The sequence below is a fragment of the Crinia signifera genome, chromosome 4 (genome assembly GCF_055691185.1).
Source record: "Crinia signifera chromosome 4, ASM5569118v1, whole genome shotgun sequence".
NCBI classification, from domain to species: Eukaryota; Metazoa; Chordata; class Amphibia; order Anura; family Myobatrachidae; genus Crinia; species Crinia signifera.
In genome coordinates, this window is record NC_139220.1 from 129,976,493 (window position 1) to 130,001,826 (window position 25,334).

A 25,334-nucleotide genomic window follows, 5' to 3' on the forward strand; every position below is an offset into this window, starting at 1 on the left:
TGTTTTAGAAATAGTAGTAGCAGTAGTTGTAGTATTAATAATAATAATAATAAAATAGAGAATATGAACACCTGGCTTTGTCAGTGATAGTGATAGTATAGAAATGGTGATTTAGCTACATAAAAAACGCATATTCTATTTTACCTTTCTGTTCCCTTTTCTTGGGTAACACTGTATTGCTTAGGTGTCAGTCGTTTTCTTAATTCTTGCTCAGTAAAGACCACCTTACATGTCTTTTTTTCCTTTCGTGACCCTGGAAATAAAAAAAATTATTAAAAAAAGTCTCAGTCCATTTTTAATTGCCGTATTTATTGTTTGGTATTATTTGGTATTAAGCAACAGCCCAGCGTCTGCATAAGTCAATTTCTACATCTGTTCATAAACTGTAAGGAAGCATTCTACAGGTGGTAAAGTTAGATAAACAAGGAAAATGTGCTGCAGCCAAAGCCTTTGCTGTGCAATATTAAACAGCATCACACAACCAATTATAAAAAAATGTTGATGTCTTCCAAACATTATTCTCTCAAAGGGAAAGAAAAACAAGACCAGCTCAAAGCACACTCTCCTCACCAAAATGTGGAAACTAACAACCTTGGTTTTTGTTTTTGCTTAAATGCTAAATGAATACATATTTTATCGAACTTAATTAACAGATAATTTTATCATATGCTTAAGTATTTACAGTAGATGGGCAGAGGCATAGCAAGGGCGGACCTGGTGGAGCACAAGCTCCGGGCACTGACATACCACAGGGCGCCGGAGCCATGCACTCTGATGCCGGCACCCCCTCCCTGCTCGCCTGCTCCCCAGCTCGCCCTCTCCCTGCCGGAGTGCGCCGCAATTTTCACTGAAAGTCTCCCGCTGGCAGGGCGGCACTACACGCTGCCACTGCCACTGCCTGTTTTACATGGGGGGCGCTGTCAGCCGGCAGCAGCACAGGGGTGTTCAGCAACCAGACTCCATGCTGCTCCTACGCCCTGAATCGGTGTCTACCAGCCACAGCCAACATCCCTTCCCGGGGGCAGAGCTGAGGGTGGGAGTTAACCTCTGCCTTCTCCCATCACAGGAGGCAGGGAGAGGCGCAACAGATTAGGGGGAGAGCACCAAGGCATGTGCCTCTCTGCCCTGAGCTGCGGAGTAATTATGGAGCAAGGAAGGAGACGGCGGGGAGGGGGGATGGAGCCGCCGCCGGGTGCCAAGTGGAGTGGAGCCGGACCCTCAGCTGCTTCCATGAACCAGGTGAAGGCCATAGGGAGCCAAGTAGAAGAGGACAGAGCTGCTGATGTGTGCAGGTATGTGGGGAGATATGGGTACAGAGATGCCTTGCACATGCTGGGAGCCCAGGACCTGAACAACTAGAGGCCTGTGAGAAATCCAGGTCCCTGCTCAGCACTGACAAATTATAGCAATTGTGGCACAGGCATACTATAATTTACATTGTTACAAGAAATTAAAGTGCCTCCTAATACAATTGTTTGCACTATTTTTTTTTTATATTTTCTTTATTTGCATTCTATGTTTTTGACAAGAGAAGTAAAGGACTGCGATGTCAATATTAAGTAAATTCTGGAGAAGGTTTGATATGACAGAGAAAAACACGAGAATTGAGGACTTGTAGGGTTACGTTCACGCCAAATGTCCCGCCATCCTATATCCCGTATGAACCCTGCGAAGGGGGTACACGATGCTGACCCAGTGGAGGAACCTCCTCTCCATCTGTCCAATGCGGGGTCAAAGATATTATTAAAATCCCCAGCACACACCACCTCTACGGAGGGGCTGCGCGCCGCAAAGGCCACAGCCTTCACCAGGATTTCATACGAGAAAGGAGGGGGGATATATACTGCCAATAACACCAAGGGTAGAGAATTAATAATACAGTCCAGAAAAATGTTCCACCCGGTTACTAACAAAGGCTAACGACTTTCTTATAAGTATCGAAACCCCCCTAGATGAGGTTGTGAACGGGGCATGGTATGTCCAGCCTACCCAGCACTGTTTCAGGGCCAACAGCTTTCCACCTTCCAGGTGGGTCTCTGAGAGACAGGCAATGTCCATCCCATACGAGCGTAGCTGATTCAGCACCAGGGAACGTTTGATCTTATTATTTAGTCCCCTTATATTCCATGCTAACAACTTAATCATTTGTTATTTTACATTTTGTATATGTAAGTACGCTATAATAATTAACCTCCTACCGCAGGTTTGTATGTCACAAATCCCTTTTTGTGTAACCAAAAAAAAAGAAAAAGGAACAAACCCAGATCAAGACAGATATATCTTACCCCAACAGAAAAAAGGCCCTTTCTTCTTCTACTTATTTCCAAGCGGATCCCTCCCACCCCCCACCCTGTATACCCTATCCCTGTAGGCATACCTATCCTCCCCCCCCCCCCCCCCCCCCCCGAAGAAAAAATAACAAAACAAAACAGGAAGGAAAACAAATTTGAAATACATAAAATACTTAATGTAGACCACATGAAAAAAAACATCGTCATACTGTAGGGGCTGACGAAAAAAGGGCCACCCCTGAAAGGGTGGGGGAGCCCCCCCCAGCAGGGTACATTTGTCTTATTTACATCTTACTGGATAACTCTACACAGGCGCCTTACGCCTAGGTCCCGGAGATTTTGTTTCAAGCCACTGGGCTGCCTCACTGGGAGTAACAAAAAAATGGCATATATTCAATGCCGTGGGCGAGCGGTGACTGCGAGCAGGACTTTTTGCTCGCAGTCACCGCTCACCCTGTCAGTATTCAACTGACCCCCCTCATTCGCAAATTCCCCCTCGCTCCGTTTTTTGAGCGAGGGGGAATTTGCGAATGTGCCTCCAAAAGCTGCGAGAGCCGAGGCTAATTACAGCGAGTTTGCTGCACTAGCCGCGGCTCTCGCAGTTTAGGGGAATCCTCGCCGTTCTGTGACTGCGAGGATTCCCCCAGAACGTTGCATAGTGCGAGCGGCCGGCGCGGGGGTTAAACTGCGAGGATCACTGGTTTTCTGTGATCCTCGTAGTTTAACCCCCTCGCCGGCCGCTCGCACTGGCATTGAATACTGCACAAAGTGTTGTATTATTGTCCACCACTCTTAGTTTAGAAGGGAAGATCATGGAATAGCTAATATCCAAGTCGCACGGTTTTTTCTTTATATCTCCAAACTTTGCTCTCTCCTTTTGTACTTCTAACGCAAAGTCCGGGTACACGGCAATCATATTACCGTTATACATCAATGGGCCATTGGTCCTAATTGAGCGCAACACAATGTCTCTGTCCACAAAACTTAGGAATTCCACGATAAATGTTCGTGGTGGAGCTCACGGAGGAAAAGTCCTCGGCGGGACTCTATGTGCCCGTTCTGCCGCAAATTGTGCTGTAAATGCGTTTTTTCCTACAGTGTCCTTCAGCCAATTTTCTACAAATTTTTGGGGTTCTTGCCCCTCAGCATGCTCTGGTAGGCCCACGAACCATAAGTTATTGCGCCTGAGCCTTCCCTCCATCTCCACCAGTTTAGTTTTTAGTTCAGAGGTCTGTTGGGTGCAGTAGTTCATCTTATTAAGCCATTGAGTGTTAATATCCTCCAGACTCGATATCCGCTTTTCCGCTTCATCCATACGGACTGTAATCACATTGATATCTGATTTTAAGGACAATATTTCCGATTGGAGGTCTTTAATTTGCCCGGAGAGTCACTGTTCTGAGTTGGTGATGGCATCTAGAACCTGCTGAAGTGTTGGATCATTTATTGCTTCAGGGGTTTTAGCTTTCGTCGGGGTGGCATGAGGGGTTGTGGTTTTAGATTTCGTCGGAGTGGCGTGAGGGGTTGTGGACGGGGTCTGGGTAGTGTTGCCTGCTTGAGATCTGGCAAATTTCTCACGCCGTGCTGCGGCCGTGGCATTACCAGTTTTACCCATGTTTGCTCCCCCCCCCCTTTTTTTTATTTTTTTAATTTATCGACTAAGATTACCACAGTCTGATTTTGAGGGAGAGGAGAAGTAGTATTCCCTTGGATAACAGATGTTAGTCCTGCAGAGTAACTGCTAAATTTACTGTCCGTGGAACAGATGGCCCACCTTTTATGTAGCTTGTTTGACTTAGGCTATCAATGGGGGCCACTTTCCCAGGACAGATATAGCAAAACTCTGTTTGCAGGGGACCTCCGTGGGCTTGTTGACTGCTTGCTTAATAATACTGCTTAGTAGTCCTGCTGCCGGGAGTTTTACAGCAGGGGGTTAATGTGCGGTATACTAGGCTCTGTTAGGGACAGCTCTCACCTAGCCCTCTGTGGTATTATAATACAGTTCTGGATTTGTTTAAATTGCACTGGTACCCTGGTCCGCTCTCACCGGGGCCAGCGGTACCTGTGTGGACTGCGTTCCAGAGCAAGGTATACCGAGGGACCCTGTGCCAGAACCTACAACAAGCTTAGTGCCTGCTTGTTTTAGTAGTACTTCTGCCGGAGTTTTATAACAAAGAGTTGGAATGTGTGCCGTGAACTCTGTTAGGGACAGCTCTCAGCTGGCCCTTTAAAGTTTTGAGCAGGGATATTTTTACAGTTGGAATACTGTTCGAGTTTAATGTTCACACTGAAAGGAGTGCACACGGAGTTTGATGGTGCAGAGCTGTTTCCAGCTGGCAAAAGAGGTTTAGTGGCCCTCAGTGTCCTGCCGCCTAGCACAATCGTACCGCATATACAAGACTGTAAAAAAGCAACACCAAGCAACAGTTCCAGTCCAGGGCCACTGGCCCATTATATCTCACAGTAACCAGCAGAGTACAGCATAAAGAAAAAAGGATGGTATATCTGCACCCAGCTCCTGCATTCTGACCAGTCTGTCCGGGAGAAGAGTTCTTATGCAGGCTTTAGACGTCCAGTTAGTCCCCTGGCTCAGGCAGTGCAATTCCCGGCAGCGTGTCCCAGCCGTGTGTCACTAAGAGATGGCGGAGTGCTCCAGGCACCTTCCCCGGTGGGCGGCCGCCCAACTCCTATACAAAAAGATTTTAATCCAAAAAATCGTGCGCTTAATTAAGCAGCCCTGGTCACCACTTTCAAGATATTTTGAAGAACCACTTCAAAAAAGGGAGTTAACATACAATACCAATTTAGATTATGAACTGGTTTCCTAGGCGCTTTAGCAAACATCCAATAGAAGAAGTAATTGAGTCCAGAAGATATACCCAGAAGAAAAAAGAAATGCTACAATAGTGTAATATTGTTTAGACATTAATTCAATTCCGGCATTCATACAATAATGGACTCGTACCCTAAAAATTGGTCTACATGTGGTGTAGACAACAGCGCATAATCATGAGGGACGATACAAGCAGGAGGCCGCCCAACTCCTGCGTGTGCCGTTAGACTGTCTGTGACCGCGGCACTTCTCTCCTGTTCTCCGACACTCGGCAACCCAGCTGCAGAACGGGCAGCTGCTGGACTCTGTTGCCTAGTATGGGGGTTAGTAGCTCAGGCACCCGTAGTGAACAGCGAGTCCCGGCAGGGCACTTCCGGACGCCGCTATCACGTGGCGCCGCTCTGGCTCTCTGTGCCCGACTCTATGGTTCTGCTGCCGGGAGAGGATGTCAGCTTTCAGCGCCTGTGTAGATGCTGCATATTTCCCTGCTGGGGAGCTCACACACCTAGCATCTCACTCACGCTCCGTCGTGGCCCCGCCCCCCAAAATTTCGGACACTATGAAAATCCACAGTCAGCATAAGGGGCCACTGCAACATGAGCCAAAGCAGAGTGTATACTGCCAGAAGGAGGGAGATCTATGAGGTTACTCACACACTGTATATGGAAAGTGTGTATGTGGAGGTAACAAGAAATGTTGCCTTGTCCAATCAAGGCAAACTCATTGCCTCTCTCTTTATCTAACTGGGGCATGGTCATTCTGGCGTCAACCTCAAGTATGGCTCTCGGAATAGCCCAGCATTTGCTCCAAAGTAACAAAAGTGGGGTGAGTGTGCTGTGATGCCACACCGCTACCTGTGATGTCACACCATAACCACACCTTTTTAGATGGGATCTTGGGATTGACTTCCTTGATTGTGAAAGGAAACTAGAGTACATGGAGGAAACCCACACAGTATCGGGAAGAACATATAAACGCCATACTTTGAGGGCTTTGGAGGGAACTGAACATCAGACCTCAGTGCTTTGTAATGCTAACCATTACACCAACCATGGTATAAAACAATGGCAATACAGTTTAATAATTTGAGAGAGGAAATAATGCGCTATACCATTAACTCTCAGTATTAAGTTGAAGCAATGATTTCTGTGCAAGATGGCATTTTTGTCACTAAAATTTGTTTCAAAGTGCTAAAGTTAATTTCGGAGACCACTGAATTGGCCTGAAGTTATCAAAATTGCAAGAAATTCTTAACCTTCAGATAAATAAATATAAAAAAAATCTAAATCCAGGCAAATGTATTCAGGACAGGTTACAAAAATTCAAGCTCAAATGCTTAGGCTTTTAAATCCTGTCTACAGCCATATATACTCGAGTATAAGCCTACTTTTTCAGAACATTTTTTATGCTGAAAAAGCCCCCCTCGGCTTATACTCGAGTGAGAGTCCCATTTGAGTCAATAAGTTTTCCCAGCTTTTTGTTGTAAAATTAGGTGCCTCAGCTTATATTCGGGTCGACTTATACTCGAGTATATACGGTAAATTACATAATTACCTGCCTATCATGAGAGCACCAACTACAAAATCAATACAATAAATAACTTAAATAGACACTATATTTGGTTGTTAATGAAACACATTTCATAGAGTGTCTCATAAATTAAAATAAAAAAACAAATGCCCTGGGTCCATTGAGTCAAAGGTTTTAAAAATATTTTGCGCATGGCCTTCTTTCTCAAGTTGTTTTAATGGGATTTTGATAGTTTGCTAAACTATCTTGACATAAAACAATGTTTCATAACTAGTAGTAGAAGCGAACTATGTAAAAATAGAAATTGATAGTCCTGACACAAATACGGTGTGGCCGATATATGAATGTGCAACTACAAAAAGGGCACTTGTGATCCCAATCTTCCTGAAGAAGACTGACCATCTGTATGTCATTTAGCACAAGGAACCGGACTCCAGGCTCAAATTACATGGACTCATAATGCAATTCTAACATTTGAAGCTTTTACCATTTCTTCTCTCTATATATACTTCCTTCTGTATCTATGCATCCACAATAGTAAATGTGTAAATAGGGCACTCACCACATTTTCATTTAAAGAAAAGACACTTGAAATGTTATGCCACCAACAATAGTGCATCCCTCCTATATCCCTATAGATTGTAAGCTTGGAGCAGGACCCTCCTACCTCCAAGTTTGTCTGTTGTTAACCAGTTTGTTTTATCACTGTCTATCATTGTAAAGCGCAACGCAATCTGCTGCACTATATAAGAAACTGTAAATAAATAAATACAAAAAATCGAGCTTCACATGCTGTACATCAAGACCATATAGCTCAAGTCTCATCTGCGTAATGCATAATGTTATAATCAACATTTTAGTTCTATTCCAGACCATTTCTCAAGATTCCCAGCAGTGTAATAACAGCCACTCAAAAGTCAAACCAGGGAATTCACTGCAGATTATCAACACCAAATATAAATATCTATTTTATGTTTTAATTTTAGATATTCAATCCAGGTGACTGTATGTGAAGTACCATTAGGAACTGGATTTTCACAAATTAACAGGAATGTGCCCTGTGCCATAGCCTACAAACTATTTGGTTTTGGTGCACTTAAAGGTCACTATCCAAATGAACGAAATTTCCCAACATCCTGTCTTTTCAACCTTAGGAATAAATATAGTTTTCCTAATTGCAAGTGAGGTTTGGGATTTATAAAGAAAAATTGCTTATTTAAAGTTGTCATACTTTGGATGTTCTCATTTTCAGAGTATATATAGTCTGTTCTTAAACTAATAAACCAATGAAAGTGTAGCTAACAGCTTTATATATATATATAGTATAGAAATAAGATCGCACTCCATCCAACATAGGGCATCTCCTAGGGTGTCATCCAGAACCACAGTCCAAATATATAGAAAAAAAAGGGCGCACTCTCCAGTATTTTAAATGCAATTAAAGTCAGCTGTGTATTCAAAAAATACAAGTAGGAACCTGCTGTGTGGTCTGAGCTGTGCCCTCTGTTGGATTGTTGTAACTGATGCTTACCTCCTGATGAAGGTCCCAAGTGGACGGAAACGTTGAGTACCTGAAATTTATCCTTCTTGTATTTTTTGAATACACAGCTGACTTTAATTGCATTTAAAATACTGGAGAGTGCGTCCTTTTTTTCCTATATATATATATATATATATATATATATATATATATATATATATATATATATATATATATATATATATATATATATATATATATATATGCTGTAAATACATAAAACACTGCATTACGGGTCCGAATTCATCCCCTTCCCCGATGTTTGGGGTTTACGCATGCACAAACCTGGGAGCTAATGCCTTCAGAGTGTTTCACACTCGCCGAGCTGTTCGCTCTGGACAAGGAGGGACCTCCAAGTGATTTTTAGGCCAGACGGCTGCATGCGAGTGGATGTGTTCGCATACACATTCCCTGGCGTGCTAGTGAGAGGACTCGGGCGGGGGGCGTCCGGGCGGCTTTTACCTGTTCACTAGGCTGCAAACATATGCAGCCTAGGGATGGCCATCATTGCCTTTGCCATCGATGGCAAAAGTCCAACTGGCTATCGATAGTCTATAACTATTCAATGGATGACCATCAATGTTTTTACATATCGATGGTTATCAATTTTCTCTGATTGGCCTGTGGGCCAATCAAAATACAGGAGTGAGGCTTCACGGGTGTAGGGGGCAGGGCTATGTTCTGTGTCCCAGCAACTTGGGGAAAAAGCAAAAATAAAACTATTCGTTTAAGCTTGACATTGATGGTAAGAAACCATTATGTTCTTCCCCATCGATAGCAAAACTATTCAACATCGGCTATAAGCCATCGATGATTTTGAATCATCGATGGTCGATGGTCATCCCTAATGCAGCCTAGCAAAAAGGTCTGAATTAGGCCCTAAATATGACGATAAGCATATTAATCTACGATAAGCATATTTAAGCATAATAATCTACTTAAAGGTTTGCTAATCACTAAAGATCAAACTAGATGTATGTTTGCGGTCCATTCATCAGATAATTTATAAAAACAAGAGCTTAAAATTACTGTTTAGTTCAGCACAGGTCCAATTATATTTCTATAGCTATACAAATTATAAATGACCAATGTTAAGGACCACTTATTGGGCAGACTTTTTTTGTTACCTCCACTTGCACCACATATAAGAAACTGTAAATAAATAAATGATAATAATAAAGTAATGCAACATAATGCAATAGAACAATTTTTTTTTTTCTGAAGGCTTCCTGCAAATCAGTTATTACTTATTTATTTACAGTTTCTTATTTATCACAGCATATTCCGTTGCGCTTTACAATTGGAAACAACAGTGGTTAAACAAACTGGGTAGAAACAAACCAACATACTGTAGAGGTAGGACATAGAGGTAGTTATTTGTTCTAGCTGATAGTGAACAAGAGATTACAGTTCCCTAATCTTTTATTGATAAAAAAGCTCATTCTGCAATAACTTATATCTATTGTTTGTTTCTCCTACAGACTCCATTATTTTTGGTTTGACTACTCTGTAATAAAATGTAGTCAGAATGTAGTTCAGTGCCTGGAAAACAAGACTCACCGATATAGCTTCACTAAAATCGAGAATAGTCAAAGACAGCCATGTTTTCTTCCCAGTTAAACAGAGTAATGTAGAGACTGAGGGGGTTATTTTGGTTCACTCCTTCTGGCAAATTCCTTCTTAGATGGACAAAACCATGTGCACTGCAGGGGGCAAATATAAAAGGCGCAGAGAGAATTAGATTTGGGTGAGTTATTTTGTTTCTATGCAGGGAAAATACGGACTGCTTTATTTTTACACTGCAATATAGATCTCACTTTGAAGTAAAACCCCACCCAAATCGAATTCTCTTGGCACAAGTAACATCTGCCCCACCTGCAGTGCACATGGTTTTGTCCATCTAAGAAGGAATTTGTCAGAAACAGTGAACCAGAATAATCCCCTGAATGTGTAAGATAGAAGGAATGCGCCTTTACGTTACTTCAACACTTTGGAAAGAGAAGAGGAAAAAACATTGCATAATGAATTCAATATTTCTCATGTACTCGTAAAAATAAAACATATATTTTTATTAGGTATTTTGAGACTATAATATTAGTTTTAGAATTTAAAGAAATTCAATTTTATAGACTGAAATGCATTACCCAATGTTATAATTATTGTATTTAAAACATGCCTAGTACTGTTACAGAAAAACAGGTCTTAAAATATTTTAATTCTCAAAAACCCACCTAAATCCTGCTAAGGTCATGACAGCAACAAATCACATGTAAGACTAAATATGTCTCATGAAAAGTAAACAAGTAACTGCAGGAACTGTTTTTATTTGCTATAAGTGCTGGAACCTTTGTTTACATTCTTTTGGTTTTGGTTGATTATTTTTATTTTATGCTTTGCTGCCACTGTAGTCAAAAGGAAGTTTGGAACATACCTAACTGCCTAGTAGTGATTCATTATCACTAACAGGCCTGCAACATATTTCAGAGGTAAAGCTGCGAATGCTTCATACTGAAAAAAAAAGGTAGGAAGAGAAAAAAAACAAAAACAAAGAGGTTATGTGTAAACTTGTTTCCTCAGGAATGGGGTTAAATATTTTCCTGGAAGACAAAACCCCTTTTGCGCTATTATTTTATACTTTAGACTATTCATTGTATGTACACAAAATCTTAGCTTTGTGACATTACATTTTAGTAAAATTGCTGCTATGAGGTAAAGAATAGCTTGTATTTTGACAAACACTGTGTTTACACAGCCAAAGATCCCCACATTTACCAAATACTAGTATCCTAAAAGTGCTGGGTTTTTTTATCCATGTAAAACACACAAACCACATCATTACATGGCTGTATGAATTGACTGTTTTGGTGTTTTTTTGCAACATAATACTTGTCTACTTATGAATATTGTGGAGTTCTTCCACATTCCTGGCAGAATAGACCACATTTCTGGATTCCTGCCACTTCACCGGGGAAGTTGGTGGCAAGGGTGTGACTAGGTGCAGGAAATGTGCCCAAGGGTGAGAAGAGCCCATCTTCTCTGTCAAAGTTATTACTTACATATTTCACAAATTGGTGGTACGTAGGGGTCATTAAAACACTTGGTGCCACTGCCTACACACCTAAAATTATGCCTATACACTTGCTCATTGTAATGAAGAAGTGAAGGCACTACAGTGTAGAAAATATGAATGGAGCATTGTAATGTGGCATTAATATAGACTTGGGACATTATTAAAAGTTCATTTGGAGTGTTGGTTGCACAATGTTTACAGGCAGATCTACAATGTGGCATAATATTTACAAGGGTACTACTTTGGTTCATCATATATAAACTAGGACACTATTATGGGGCATAACATTTAATAAGGCATTTACTATGGGGAAAAAAAGAAGGGGTGTATGTAAGATAGTGGTGGTATAAATATCACCTTCCAAACTACAGATTCTGGCGCTTTAATATAATTAATACAATATCTAAAATGAATAGAAAGAATATCCACTGCTGCTGCAAGTGTTTCAATGAGTTAGCTTGAACTCACAAAAAAGGTGAAGGAAAGGGTTAAACACCATGCGCCGCTAGATGGACATAAAATACTGGGCGTACTTCGCTGAATAAAATGTACACTGGACACACTGAATAAATGTAAGTTTTATGTAAGAAATATAACATATTTAAGTCACAAATATGGTATTAGTACATAGATATAAGAGACACATGTAGCATAGAGAGTATCAATATGTTAAAATAGCACATGATACTTTATGCTACATGTGTCGTTTATATCTATGTACTAATACCATATTTGTGAATTAAATATATGTTATATTTCTTATATAAAACTTAAATTTATTCAGTGTGTCCAGTGTACATTTACTATGGGGCACTAATATGGGGCATAAAACAACTTCAGGGGAAAGGTGTCTTTAGAAGCATTGGGGGAAGGAGGCCCACACAGTTCGGATTATGCCCCTGGCCATTGTTTAGGGAGCTTATGAAAAGATTTGTGGGAAATTGCAGAATCACAGGGAATATGCGGCCATGATTACATGTTTGCATCACCACACCTCAATACTGCCCTTTTCTTCCTCCTCTCTGGGATCTCCTGAAGGATTGCAAACCAGAGATGTGCACAGAAAAGTTTTCTAATAGTGTTCAGAATGAGTGGGACAAAATTATTTATATGTGATAAAAGTAGTGTGGATTGCACGACTACGTTCTCCTTGTCTCCTTCTAAAATGGACTTGACTTTTCCTGCACCAATTTGCCTCATTTTTTACTTTTATTTAAGACACGTTTTCTCCCCTAAAACTATGAGCATACGAGTATCAATTTTTTTAAATCATTTTCAAAAATAAAAAGCAGTCTTATTTTCTGCAATGTGCTTTTTTCTCAGAACCTTTACTTCCTTTATTCAATACTAAGGATTGTGGAGATATGTTTTAGGATTTTTTTTTAAAACATTTGTTACGATTTTTTAATTTGGGAAGAAAACCCATAATAAGCTTGTGATTGTTCTGTAGGCAGACCATTTATTATTAAATTTTCACTTTATATATGTTATTATTATTTTTTTAAGACCTAGAAGTAACAGAACAAATACTGTCAATGAGTTTCTTGCAGCTCCAGCTAGGTACATTTTGTAAGGGAGCCACAAATAATGACACTGATGTCACCTTGGGATTTTTATCTTGTGTTTGCAAGAGGAGCAAACCAAGGACAGTAAACGCTTTGTGGGCGCACTCTTTAAATAATATTTTGTGTAATGGAATTAATTTAAAACTTAGCTTTTAATAAGAACTGCTTAAAAAGAGTTGGGCGCAATGAAAATTATAGTTTATAACTATGCTCTGTAAAGCGCTGCGGAATTTGTGTGCGCTATATAAGAAACTGTTAATAAATAAATAAATAAATATAATGTTGATTTTGTTGTGTGGTTATCTATTTTGATGTTAAATACTGTTATCCGAATAAATCACTTTACACCACTCATTTACAGCATGTAATCAACTCAGGTATATGGACCTGAGTGACAGTAGGCTGCAAAAATGAGTTTATCCCCAGGGGTAGGGATTTATTTAAGGGGGGGATTAGGCTACCCCTCGTCACTTATATGTAAAAATTATTATTTAGTAAAGTTGTGCCTAATGGCCGATTTCAGAACACAGATAGTAGGCGGCTCCAAAGCTGCTTATCAAATGATAGTGCAACCCCAAATGGGTAATACCACACCTGGACTTCTCCAGGGGTCTCCCACCTGGATACTGCCCAGGCCCTTTACTGCTCTTTGCCTCTGAGCGCTGCTCCCCAACACACGTACCCACTCTATCTCGACTGTGCAAAGTATGGTAATGACCCAGTTATACGTGTGAGGTATTCTAGGTGTATCTATTACAGCGCACCAACTACATTCTGAGATAGCAACTATTACATATGGGTAGATCAGATGGAATGGATTGATTCAGACTAACACTGTCCAGTTAGCTATATTGGCGGAACGGAGTGACTTAGACTAATGTAATTTAGTCAGCAATATTGGTACTAGTAACTGCTGCAAACACCACTCAGCCTAAGTGCCCTCCTGTTACACTGTGAGCAATTGTTTTCTTTGTGACCCAATCGTGGAATTACAACTCAGATGAACTGTTTCACAAGTGCGACTTTGTATATTTGACCCCAATTAAGTTTAATACGCTATACCAGCCCACAATTGTTACTTTTGGACACCATCAAGGTACAATGTACTTGTCAGCACTGTGCTATATCATCCACTCTCATACCATCAATTTAATCACAGTATGTCACTAAAGTTTGAGGTGTATTCTGAAAATACATGTTTGTGCAATTATCTATGATACCGATAGTTAACTGGAACAGCTGTCTGTGATTTGCACCTCTACCCATTATACCACCATACCTCACTGGTCTGCCCAAAACCCTTCCGAACTTGGAAGCCAAGCAGTGAAGGGCCTGGGCAGTATCCAGGTGGGAGACCCCTGGAGAAGTCCAGGTGTGGTATTACCCATTTGGGGTTGCACTATCATTTGATAAGCAGCTTTGGAGCCGCCTACTATCTGTGTTCTGAAATCGGCCATTAGGCACAACTTTACTAAATAATAATTTTTACATACAAGTGACGAGGGGTAGCCTAATCCCCCCCCTTAAATAAATCCCTACCCCTGGGGATAAACTCATTTTTGCAGCCTACTGTCACTCAGGTCCATATACCTGAGTTGATTACATGCAGTAAATGATACATTAAATGTGTGGTGTAAAGTGATTTATTCGGATAACAGTATTTAACATCAAAATAGATAACCACACAACAAAATCAACATTATATAAACTATAATTTTCATTGCGCCCAACTCTTTTTAAGCAGTTCCTATTAAAAGCTAAGTTTTAAATTAATTCCATTACACAAAATATTATTTAAAGAGTGCACCCACAAAGCGTTTACTGTCCTTGGTTTGCTCCTCTTGCAAACACAAGATAAAAATCCCACTTTCAGTCTAGTTATTGAACGCTGGGCGCACCACCAACACCACAACTACCAGCATCAGCCTGCAGTAGTTTCCACGTTGGTCAGAGATTATTCAACTGAATATCTAACCACTTATTTTCAGCTGTAGCGGGTCCACTCCCCCTTTTTTTCTAGAACGTGACTGATGTCACCTTATTATTATTATGAGCTGTTTTATATATCGTCATGCAATTAACTTACATTTCTAGAAGATAAAGTAATACCCCTTTTACACCAGAGCTGCGACCCGGATTATTGCCGCTCCAGTCCGGGACGGGGCTTGGTGTCAAATATATATAACCCGGGTCCTGTTACCCGGTGTCCGACCCGGCAAATGTACAGGGTCGGACATGGGGCTTCAGCGGAGTCAGGGGCCGTGTAAATGGATAACCCGGATCATCCGACCCAGGGACCCATTCCTCCAATCAGGGAGCCTGAACCTCCGGACCGCAGCGCCCTGAGGTCAGTCCGGAGGTTGGGCAGGGGCTGCGTACAGCCTCCGCTGCTGTCTGCGGTACTATGCAGACAGCAGCAGAGGTAAATGGATGCCTGTGTGCAGCATCCATTCACCTCATGCACGGAGGCTGGGGGCAGCTCAGCAGCTTACCAGGGTGCTGGGCTTACCCCCAGCGTGTCGGTCGTCATTGCGGGGGTGTCAGGCGGCGTTGCAGGGATGACGGTCTGTGGGTTTCCCGGCGCTTGGAGATGATGTCATCTCCGAGCACCTGCTCAGGGCCCGAATTCGCCGGCGTCCCCTACCCGGTATAATGCCACTAACAGAATAATTTCCACTCTAAATTCTGAGCTGACAAATCAGAATCTTGATCCTTGTGATAAACTTGCATAGTAAACATGTGGCAAAGGTAGACCAGTAGATTGAAATCAGAAATTTTGCATTCATTTACATCTCTGTTAGGGCAAATGAGAACATACACACCTAATATATAGATTGTATTTGGTTTCAAAAAGACCCAAACTCATAATTCTCCATACAATATTGAATAGGCTGCCCTTTAACATGCTCTTTATATCACATGTTTGCATTTCCTAAAGCTCTTTAGTTTCTGGCATGATGTTAAAAGTTTATATTCACTATTCTCCAGATCAGCAATCCTATGATCCTCAGGTTTATACTTCTGCCCCATGGAGTATCAAGAACTTATCATCAAAATAAATTCCTGAGGCAGGTAAACTTTGATTCTACATGCCAGTTGTGATTAAATGGGAACAATCAAACCCAATCTATAATTAATATAACTTTGCTCAATCATTATCTGGTTCCCAGACTTTTTTGAATCACGGTGCCCTACAGCATCAAAAAATGTTCACAGCACCCCTAGGCCAAATGTTTCTTATTGAAAAATTTAGAAAAAATATTCATTAAGTAGATTGGGTTATATAGGGTCAGTTTTGTGTTGAGGAGTTTTGTGCTGAGGAACAGGATTTGCTTCTGATTGTCCTCAATTTTCACGATCAACTGCCGGTAGCTCTGGTTTGGTCTATTACAGTGACCATAAATCATTTGAATTGGTTCTAGACCACCAACCCAAGGCATCACTGCAAGTGTCCTGATTCACCTCACAACTAGCATGTAACAAAACAAGTAAGAACAATTACGGTATATATCCTTTATCTAAATATGAAATCCTTGTTGAATGTATTTACACTTTTGTTCACTAAATTCATTGCATTAATTCCTAACTACCCTGACAATATGCGCAAATCTCCTCCCAACTCCCTCGCTCTTACTCTTTTCTGATATTACACCAGCCTATTTCCCATTATTCAGAAAACACTGTCTATGACATCTATCATATTTATCATACTGTATAAATCATTTTGCTATACACACTTTGCTATGTTTTGTTTTTTTGATCTTGTGGCTATTGTGAAATTATATGGCTGCCCTTCATTAAACATAAAAATAGATATCCAAATGTAATAGTAAACAGTATTATGAGGTGACATTTTAGATTGAGCAGACATTTATGTATTAAAATAAGAATTTGATAAATGTTTTTAAAATATGAAAAATTGGGCCGGAATTCAGGCATTGCGAGTGCAGGATACAAAACCTAACTTGTAAATGACGGCCTTTAAAAAAAAATTTTGACTTTGGCCAGGATTAGAAGCAATTCAACAAAATAAAATGTGCTTATTACCAGATCGTAAAATCGACCCCAAAGTGTTTTTATTTGTGAGAAAATATTAGCATGGATCATTTCAATGTATTTTTTTGTTTGCTTTTTAATTTTAACATAGAAACTTGAAACTTTTTTTTTTTTTTTTTTTTTTTTTTTTAAAACCAATGTTAAATTTTTCCATTTGGCATGCAAGCTTCAATGGTGTAACCTAATACTCTCCAAGACGACCAGTTACAATGACTTGAATGGGAGTTTCTCGGCAACTGCAAAGACATCAGGTACATAGCGTATTACTCCCTACATTTTGTTTTCATTTTTAAAGGTGTTTTTAGGCTAACCAAATCCTCCCATGAAAGTAAATTTCAGGTTTTTCTAATTTCAAAGCAAATTTAGCCCTAGAGCCTGTTATAACATATTTTTATCTGGAGAATGTACTGACATTTATCAGGTAACCTTGGCTTTAGAGAGTAATTACTCAAGCGTACAAGACTGTGCTTGGAACCATGCCACACTCAAGTAAAACAAGGAACACAAAACATTCTTTGTTTCTTCTTAAATGTAAATGGATGCTTGAGAATAAACTATGAGAATGGGATTATTTCACCTTCTGCTTGAAGGATTATTTTACAGTACACGAGTTACATACAGTAAATCAAACTCTTATGACAGCACTGAAATAGTGACATAACAATCGATATAAATAACATACCTACTACTTATCACTTACAATTATTCAGACAGCAGTATAATGAGTACATTTGGGATACAGGTATCACATGTAAAAGGTTGTGCATGTAGCTAAAGCAAACCAACAGTTCTTGTTCATAATTATTGATGATAGTTTCTAACTACTTTGACTATTCAGGTTTATGAATATTTTGTTAATACTTTGCAAGCCTTCAAGTTGGTCTGCCTAATTTCAGATATTTAATCCAATAAAATGTATATTTATCAGATAGCACGCTATATTAGAAAACTACAAGAAATTTTAGGCCTGGTGCAGAGTTGAACAAAATTCGGTCATATGCAGGTCTGGACTGGCCTACAGGGGTTCAGGTGTAAAGCCCTGGTGAGTCCCATTGCCTGAAGGCCCAAACACAGTGTCTTATATTTAGATATTTGTAGGCGTAGACCATATATACTGCTGCGTTTGAATACCTTTAGAATTATGTATACGCCCGCAGCAGGTTCTAGCAGCGTTAATATAGGCAATGCCAAAGATTGCAAAAACACAAAACACACATAAAACGCGCTGGAAACAATATTTATATAAAAATACAAATATTTATTATACTAAAATTTACTGGCCAGTGATAGGATTACAGAATGTAAAATTATACACAATAAAGTATGGAAATCAAATAAAAAAAAAAAAAAAAAAAAAAATATATATATATATATATATATATATATATATATATATTTTAGTACTACTTTAGTACTACTCCAGAGATAATTATTGGGTTAGTCTCTGTTGATACGGACAATTTCTGACACAGTAAGATCCAAGTGGGGTAGGTATGAGAGCTATTAATATCCCCAATACTCTATTTGTTCAACTGGGGGGGGGTGGGGGGGTGGAAGGATGATGTGTTCTCTAAATCTTGTCTGGCCAGACACAGTAAAAAAAAAAATTATCAAAAAAGAAAAGGGAGAGACCTCCCTGTACCTGCAGTATAGATACCGTGTTTTATATATTTGCAGCTGTATATCAGCAGTAGTCCAGTGTTGTGGATTCCTGGAAGCCCGGGCTCCTGGTTGGAGTGGAGATGGCAGAATCTTCAGAACAATAAACTTATTGCAGGTAACAGGCCAATGGTCCTCTTATTGAGCTCAATATCTGAGGAAGCTGTCGAGCCCCTAAGGAGGCCAGGAAACACGTCATTGCCAAATATGTTCATTGAGCAATCCTTCATCTCCAGAGTTTAGGAGGATCATTGCCGTTACCTGCAATAAGTTTATTTTTCTGAAGATTCTGCCATATCCACTTCAATTTTTACTGTGTCTGGCCGGACAAGATTTAGTGAACATATGCCTCTATTTCTCATGTAGGTGCACATTAACATCATCCCTTCACCCCCCAGTGGGACAAATAGAGTATTGGGGATATTAATAGCTCTCATACCTACCCCACTTGGATCTAACTGTGTCAGAAACTGCCTGTCCGTATCAACAGAGACTAACTCAATAATTATCTCTGGATGCTTAGTACAGTACTAAAATAATATTTTTTTAAATTTGATTGACTTGTTCTTCTAAAGACTAATTTAAAAGCGAGCAGTAGGCAGAATGATATACTTTTTATTATTTATATTTACATGATTTACTTACACACAGCAGGACCACACAGCAGGGTGTGGTGTGGTGTGTCCAAACTGAAATCTAAACAAGACTAAACAAGAATTTTGAAAGGGTGTATTATGATATGTGGACAGTCAAGTTGACTTAACTATGCTGATATTCATTATGTAGACAGCGATTATATGTCATCGTGTTAAAATGATGACTTATTGTCCCTGGTACACAGTGGTGACTTATGTGCTCCTGAGAGCCTGCATGCAGCTCCCATTTTTCTGCGTCTCGGTGGTGGTCATGTGACTCCTGGGCAAGATCTGTCATCCTCAGGTCAGGTGTTCAATTAAGTCTTTCTCCCCTAGGCTTAACCTTCCCCATTTAAAACCTGCCCCACAGCATAACCCTAACCTTCTTCCCTGTAGTCTTACCCTAATAATAACGTTATAAGAATGCTGACACATTGCCAACAATTTAACAATGTTAGCATCTATACATTCTATATTGACGTATTGGTGGAAATGAAAATATGGTGATATACATTGTTGCAAACGTGTAAAAACTATACTATGAGGGTAACTTTAGTACAGTGTTTTCCAAACAGTCCTCAGGCAGGACTAAAGGGCCCCTTGCACTTGTGAGATTTTATCAGATTGGGCAAATTTATCTGACAAAATCTGATGTGCCTGATGTGTAGGACCCAATGCACAACCCCGTGCGCATTGGGTCTAACCAAGAGATTGATCCTCCTGCACATAGGACAAATCTCAAGTCAATCAGGTCCAACTTGTTAGACAACAAGTTGGACCAGTGTAAGGGGGCCTAACAGTGCAGGTTTTACAGTTCTCGATATCATCAGTTAAATGCTTAGCACCACTTTTACAGTAGATCTTTTAACATGTGCCAGCCAGTAATGGATACACCTTGGCACCAGCTTCAAGTTTTGGAAAACACATACAATTATGGGTCCCTGAGGACTGAATTTGGTAGACACTACTTTAGAGCTTGAAATAGATCTGCAGTCAGGAATTATGGCTACAATCAGCACAAGGTTAATGTTTGGGATAGGTTCAGATGTTGATCAAATCCACATTTTTAACATTAAGACAAAATGTTTTAGAAATTAAATTGGGACACCTTAGCATGCCATGCAGCGAGAGATGAGTGAGCCACCAGGTCCAGTGTAATTCTCTTTATGTCGGGCATCTTTGTTTTGATGAAAACGCATCTTATTTGCAACACAATGTGAAGCAATGTGAGGAGAATGTGCTGCAAAATTTGATATATGACCCTTGTGTATCATGTGTTACTAAGGGCCTTATTTTGGTTCATTCTTTCTGACAAAATCCTTCTTAGATGGGCAAAACCATGTGCACTTCAGGTGGGGCAGATGTAACATGTGCAGAGAGAATTAGATTTGGGTGGGGTTTTACTTCAAAGTGAGATCTATATTGCAGTGTAAAAATAAAGCAGTCAGTATTTTCCCTGCACAGAAACAAAATTACTCACCCAAATTTAATTCTCTCTGCACATGTTACATCTGCCCCACCTGCTGTGCACATGGTTTTGTCCATCTAAGAAGGATTTTGTCAGAAAGAATGAACCAAAATAAGGCCCTAAGTCTGTACATGGAGCAGAATAGAACTTGTATTGGAAATAATTTGCAGCTGCTACATTTTAGCAATTTGTGTACAAATTCAGAGACACAGGGGTAAATGTATGTAACTTGGAGGCATGTTACCTATCCCCATAAAGAATGTTATGTGAAAGGTGATATTGCACCATCCAATCAGCTGGTTCTGGTGTATAGGCTCAAAGGATGGCTGATCGACAATACCATGGTCAACCACTAGAGGTCGACCTTCGCTAGATAGACCCGTAAACTTAGTCGTCGGGCTTTAGGCAGACAGGGATGGGAGATCGACGGAAGGTAAGCCTCGACAGAAACCTGATCAACAGTAGCAAGTTCGACACCGTTTTTCATCTTTTTTTGGTGCCCGTGGACACTGTGTATGTGCACAGTGTGCACTCGCCATGCTTCGGGCAAGGTGCCTCGCATTATATTCTTGCTCTATGTCCACTTGGATAGTAGAGTAGGAACTAAGTGGACTGGTACCAAAAAAAGACAAAGACCCCACATCGACTTAGCTACTGTCAACCAGGTTTCTGTCAATGCTTACCTTCCGTCCATCTCCGGTCCCTGTCTGTCTAGAGCCCGATGACCAAGTTTACATGTCTACCTAGCCAAGGTCAACCTCTAGTGGTCAACCACAAAATTGTCGATCAGCCGCCTGTCGATCGGCAGCCCGGATACCAATCAGCTACAATATGTAAATATATTTATTTAGTCTAACAAAAAAATGCTTTGGATTCTGGTGAGTGATTTGATTGATACAGTTACGCAAGCAGCAGCGAGTGGAGCTTGACGGTGAGCTGCTTGTCATCATGTCCCCACCCACAGCTGCATGCACACAGAACCAGTACTTTATATTAGGACTCAAGCACAACACCCCACAACTAACTCCTTTCCACATAACAGCCACTGGCATCCAGCTGCCCAGTTGGACAGCGCTAGGCATTCTGAGGCTAAGCAGGATTTGCCCTTCTTACTGATTGTTAACACAGAGATTGATTTAATCCATTCTCACTGAAGACCTTGTGAACAAAGACTGTCTCTGAATTTTCAGTAATGTCTGATATCCTCCCGTTTAACTAAATTACCGAGCCTTGTGGTTCCTTCACAAAAAGAGTGAAGGGACCACTAGACACTCCATTGAAAGACCCTTTATGCACTTTCTACTGGGTGCTCTCACTGGGAATGGGATACGCCCAACCATTAAGGCTCAGTATTTTAATTAAAAATTAGGATATCAGATGTTACTATTGTTTGTGTTTGTTTTTAATTTCTTCACATATTCCAATAAAAATCTATACGGGAGAAAATACACAAAACAACAAGCATACCTGTTGCTGAGGATATATCTCCATCACTGGGAAAACACATAAGGAACATACTGTATAGTATTTATATTCCTTTTTAGCACCTTGAGGCATGATCTGTTCAATTTTTTGTTGTAGCTTTATCTTTTATTGTATCTGTATTTTTTTAATCTATAGGATATCAGAACCATACTTTTATTATTGCAGGTAATTGAGTGTATTAACAGTCTAGTCTAAGGATGTTCAGATGTGGTTCCGTGTCTCCCCAGTGAACATTTAGATTTGGTTGTGTGATTCTGTACTATAATAATATATAAAACAATACATTGTTACCACTAGTATTAGTTAATAGTAGATGGCGCAACACATTATTAATACATACTTAAGAATAAAATCTATTATATATACTGTATGCCTCACCCAACAATTAGTAACGACAATGGTTGCTCGATGAATTAAATCATACTGCTCTTTCAAACATTTCTTTAAGCAACTGTAAACATTGTGAAATCTGTAACTTTATAAAATACAACAAGTAACACATGTAGGTCAAGAACACAGGAAAAAATAAAGAGAAAGAGGACCAGGTGCCTGATCCTCTGATGAAATTTGTTTGTACATAGTGCTCTTTGTACTAATACTTGTGAACCCACTGGCCCGGAAGTGAGCTTTCAAATGAAGTGTTCTGTTTACATGCTATGCTCTCTACTGGCCAGCTTTCTACAGATCACACAGTAGCAGGGAAACAGACCAGAAAACACGCACTCTAATTTGACAGCCCAATCACCTTCCATGTCAAGCATTAGTAGTTTTGTCTTCCCACTAGGCTGTTCCAGTCTGGCCATGCCTCAGCCTGTTCTGTGAATTATAATTAGAACTGTGCCCTTTACCAGAGCCAGAGACATAACTAGATATTAATGGGCCCCATAGCAAAAGTTTGTAAGGGCCCCCTATATAGCAACTGACAGTGAGAAATGTATGTAAAATATATCACTTATACAGTAAAGATGGGCTCCCTTCAGCTCTGGGCCCCATAGCAGCTATCTCCCCTGCACCTACGGTAGTTACGCCCTTGACCAGAGCGCTATGGCAGTTCATAAAGACCTGCTCTTACTCTTCGTTTGTACCTGACACTAACTCTCCCACTAACAGCACATGACACAACCACTTCCACTATCAACAATCAACATTTCATGTCAAATTGATTAAATCGTCTGAACAACAGTTTTTTTTCATCTATTTTCAAGTGTTTGGGAGCAAATGGTCGATTGTAATTTTCTCCCATACATTTACCAGATTTTCAATTCAACTAGCCAGATTGGACAGACGTTCTTCCAGATATTGGGGGATATTCAATCCTTCCGCAGCCATTTCCGATGGGAGAGATGGCAGCGGGGTCCTATTCAATGCTGTCTTCCCCGACAGCACTGAACAGGGGATCTCGGCAGAATGATCCCGACTTCACGAGCAGTCGGGCTCGTACTGCTGAGAACGGCCGGGAATTGACTATCTTCCGGCCGCAGCTCGCCGATTCTTGGCCGCTTCTCGCGGCCACGCCCCCTTATCATCCTGCGGCAGGCGGGACATTGAAACCCGCCTGCAAATTCTCAGTCGAGCAGACCTAGACCGGGACAGGGTCACGGCTGTCGGGTCAGCCAGACAGTCGTGGCCCAACATTGAATACCCCCATTGTCTAGTGCAGTGGTAGCCAACCCCATTCCTCAAGAGCTAGCAACAGTTCACATTTTCCAGACAACCTAGCTGCTGCACAGCTGCACTCATTACTCACTGACACATTTTAATAGATCCACAGGTGGAGCTAATTACTTCACCTGTGATTCTGTGAGGAGATCTGGAAAACGTTAACTGTTGGTAGCTCTCGAGGACTGGAGTTGGCTACCCCAGGTCTAGTGTATGCCCAGCTTTACTGTCTTGGTAACTGTACCTAGACTCTCCAACTAAACCTCAAAAACAGAAAATAAATATGTTACTGGTCTTAAACTAGATTTTGTGTTTATTGAATATAAATTCCTTTACAAAAAAAGTGTGCTTTGAAGAAGAAGATGCAAGAACAAAAGGGTTTCAAACATATGCAGTGGATAAATGTGCATTAAATACATGATGACAATTGCATACCCCAACTTGAGCGACATAATGTATCGCGTCCAAAATCTGTTCTTACAGTTCTGAATTTGGCCCTATCCCTGATGGTGGGGGTCTGCCCATGCGTGATAAGGCAGCGAGCGCCTTCAGGGAATATTTAATTCTCCGGGGCACCCGCTGCCTGACAGGCAGGGGGGCAGACGCTGGGATCCACCCAGTGAGTGTTTCATGGGCGTGCATATGAGAATGGTGTCCATGCCTGCTTGGGGCAGGCAGATAACGTCATATGATGTCAGTGCCCATCCCGAATTCAGCGGAAAGCGGCCATATGAAAAGTCTAGGCTTAATTTTCACCAGGAATGGAGGAAGAATCGTGAGTAACCATCGAATGATTTTTCCTCTATGCAGCGGCATGAGGAAAAAGCATCCCGAGGGGATTCGGCCAGTGGGGTGGGCGTGTGTTCGGCGGAGCATCATTAACCTGCTCACTAAGCGAATATACACAGCCTTGCCAGCAAGTCTGAATTACCCCAATCTTTTCACCCTTGAAAGCTCAACTGTGCAGTCAGGAGGAAGCCAGAAAGAGCATGGTACATAAACATCAATAACAAACTCTCCCGGGGACTAAAATGGTGACCCCATTTTTTTTATTTCTCTATAGTAAATACCGAATTACAAAGTAATGCCCCAACTTGTTTTGTTCTGTACAGTGCATTATATAGGAAAAAACTAGAAAACATACATATATATATATATATATCAGGGTTGGGCAACAGGTCCTCTTTAAATGATGCAACTATTTGCACACAAAGCCAACTTCATAGAACACACGCACAAACGTATTATATGAAATCATAATTTACATGCAGAGCACAGGTGATGCAGGCAACAAATCATGTGATCAAATACACACTTGGGAGATGAGAGCCCTTAACAAATAGTACATAGCAGCAGAGAATATGTTAATTGCTTTTAAACACCCTGGGTGGTCTGCTGCAGCAAATATACCTGTAAAACTCCACTTTGAACACTTTGCACTCAGTAGATGTTGAAATAAACAAAGAGTGAATTCATGATAATGAATTATGAACATTAATCTTTAAATGTGACTTTTGGTTTGGTACAAAGCATGATGTTTTAA

At 40.6% G+C, this 25,334-nt stretch overlaps 1 protein-coding gene and 1 pseudogene across 2 annotated transcripts in view; one reads left to right on the forward strand and one right to left on the reverse strand.

Moving 5' to 3' along the window:
* The window catches only part of MSRB3 (methionine sulfoxide reductase B3), a 99,039-nt gene that overhangs the window by 37,298 nt on the left and 36,407 nt on the right, over positions 1 to 25,334 (reverse strand). For both annotated transcript variants that reach the window (XM_083182453.1, XM_083182454.1), the window contains one exon: positions 145 to 253. In XM_083182453.1, the coding sequence (XP_083038579.1) occupies positions 145 to 253 (109 nt within the window). The remainder of the gene's footprint in view (positions 1 to 144; positions 254 to 25,334) is intronic.
* On the forward strand, positions 14,095 to 14,213 carry LOC146076187 (5S ribosomal RNA; annotated as a pseudogene).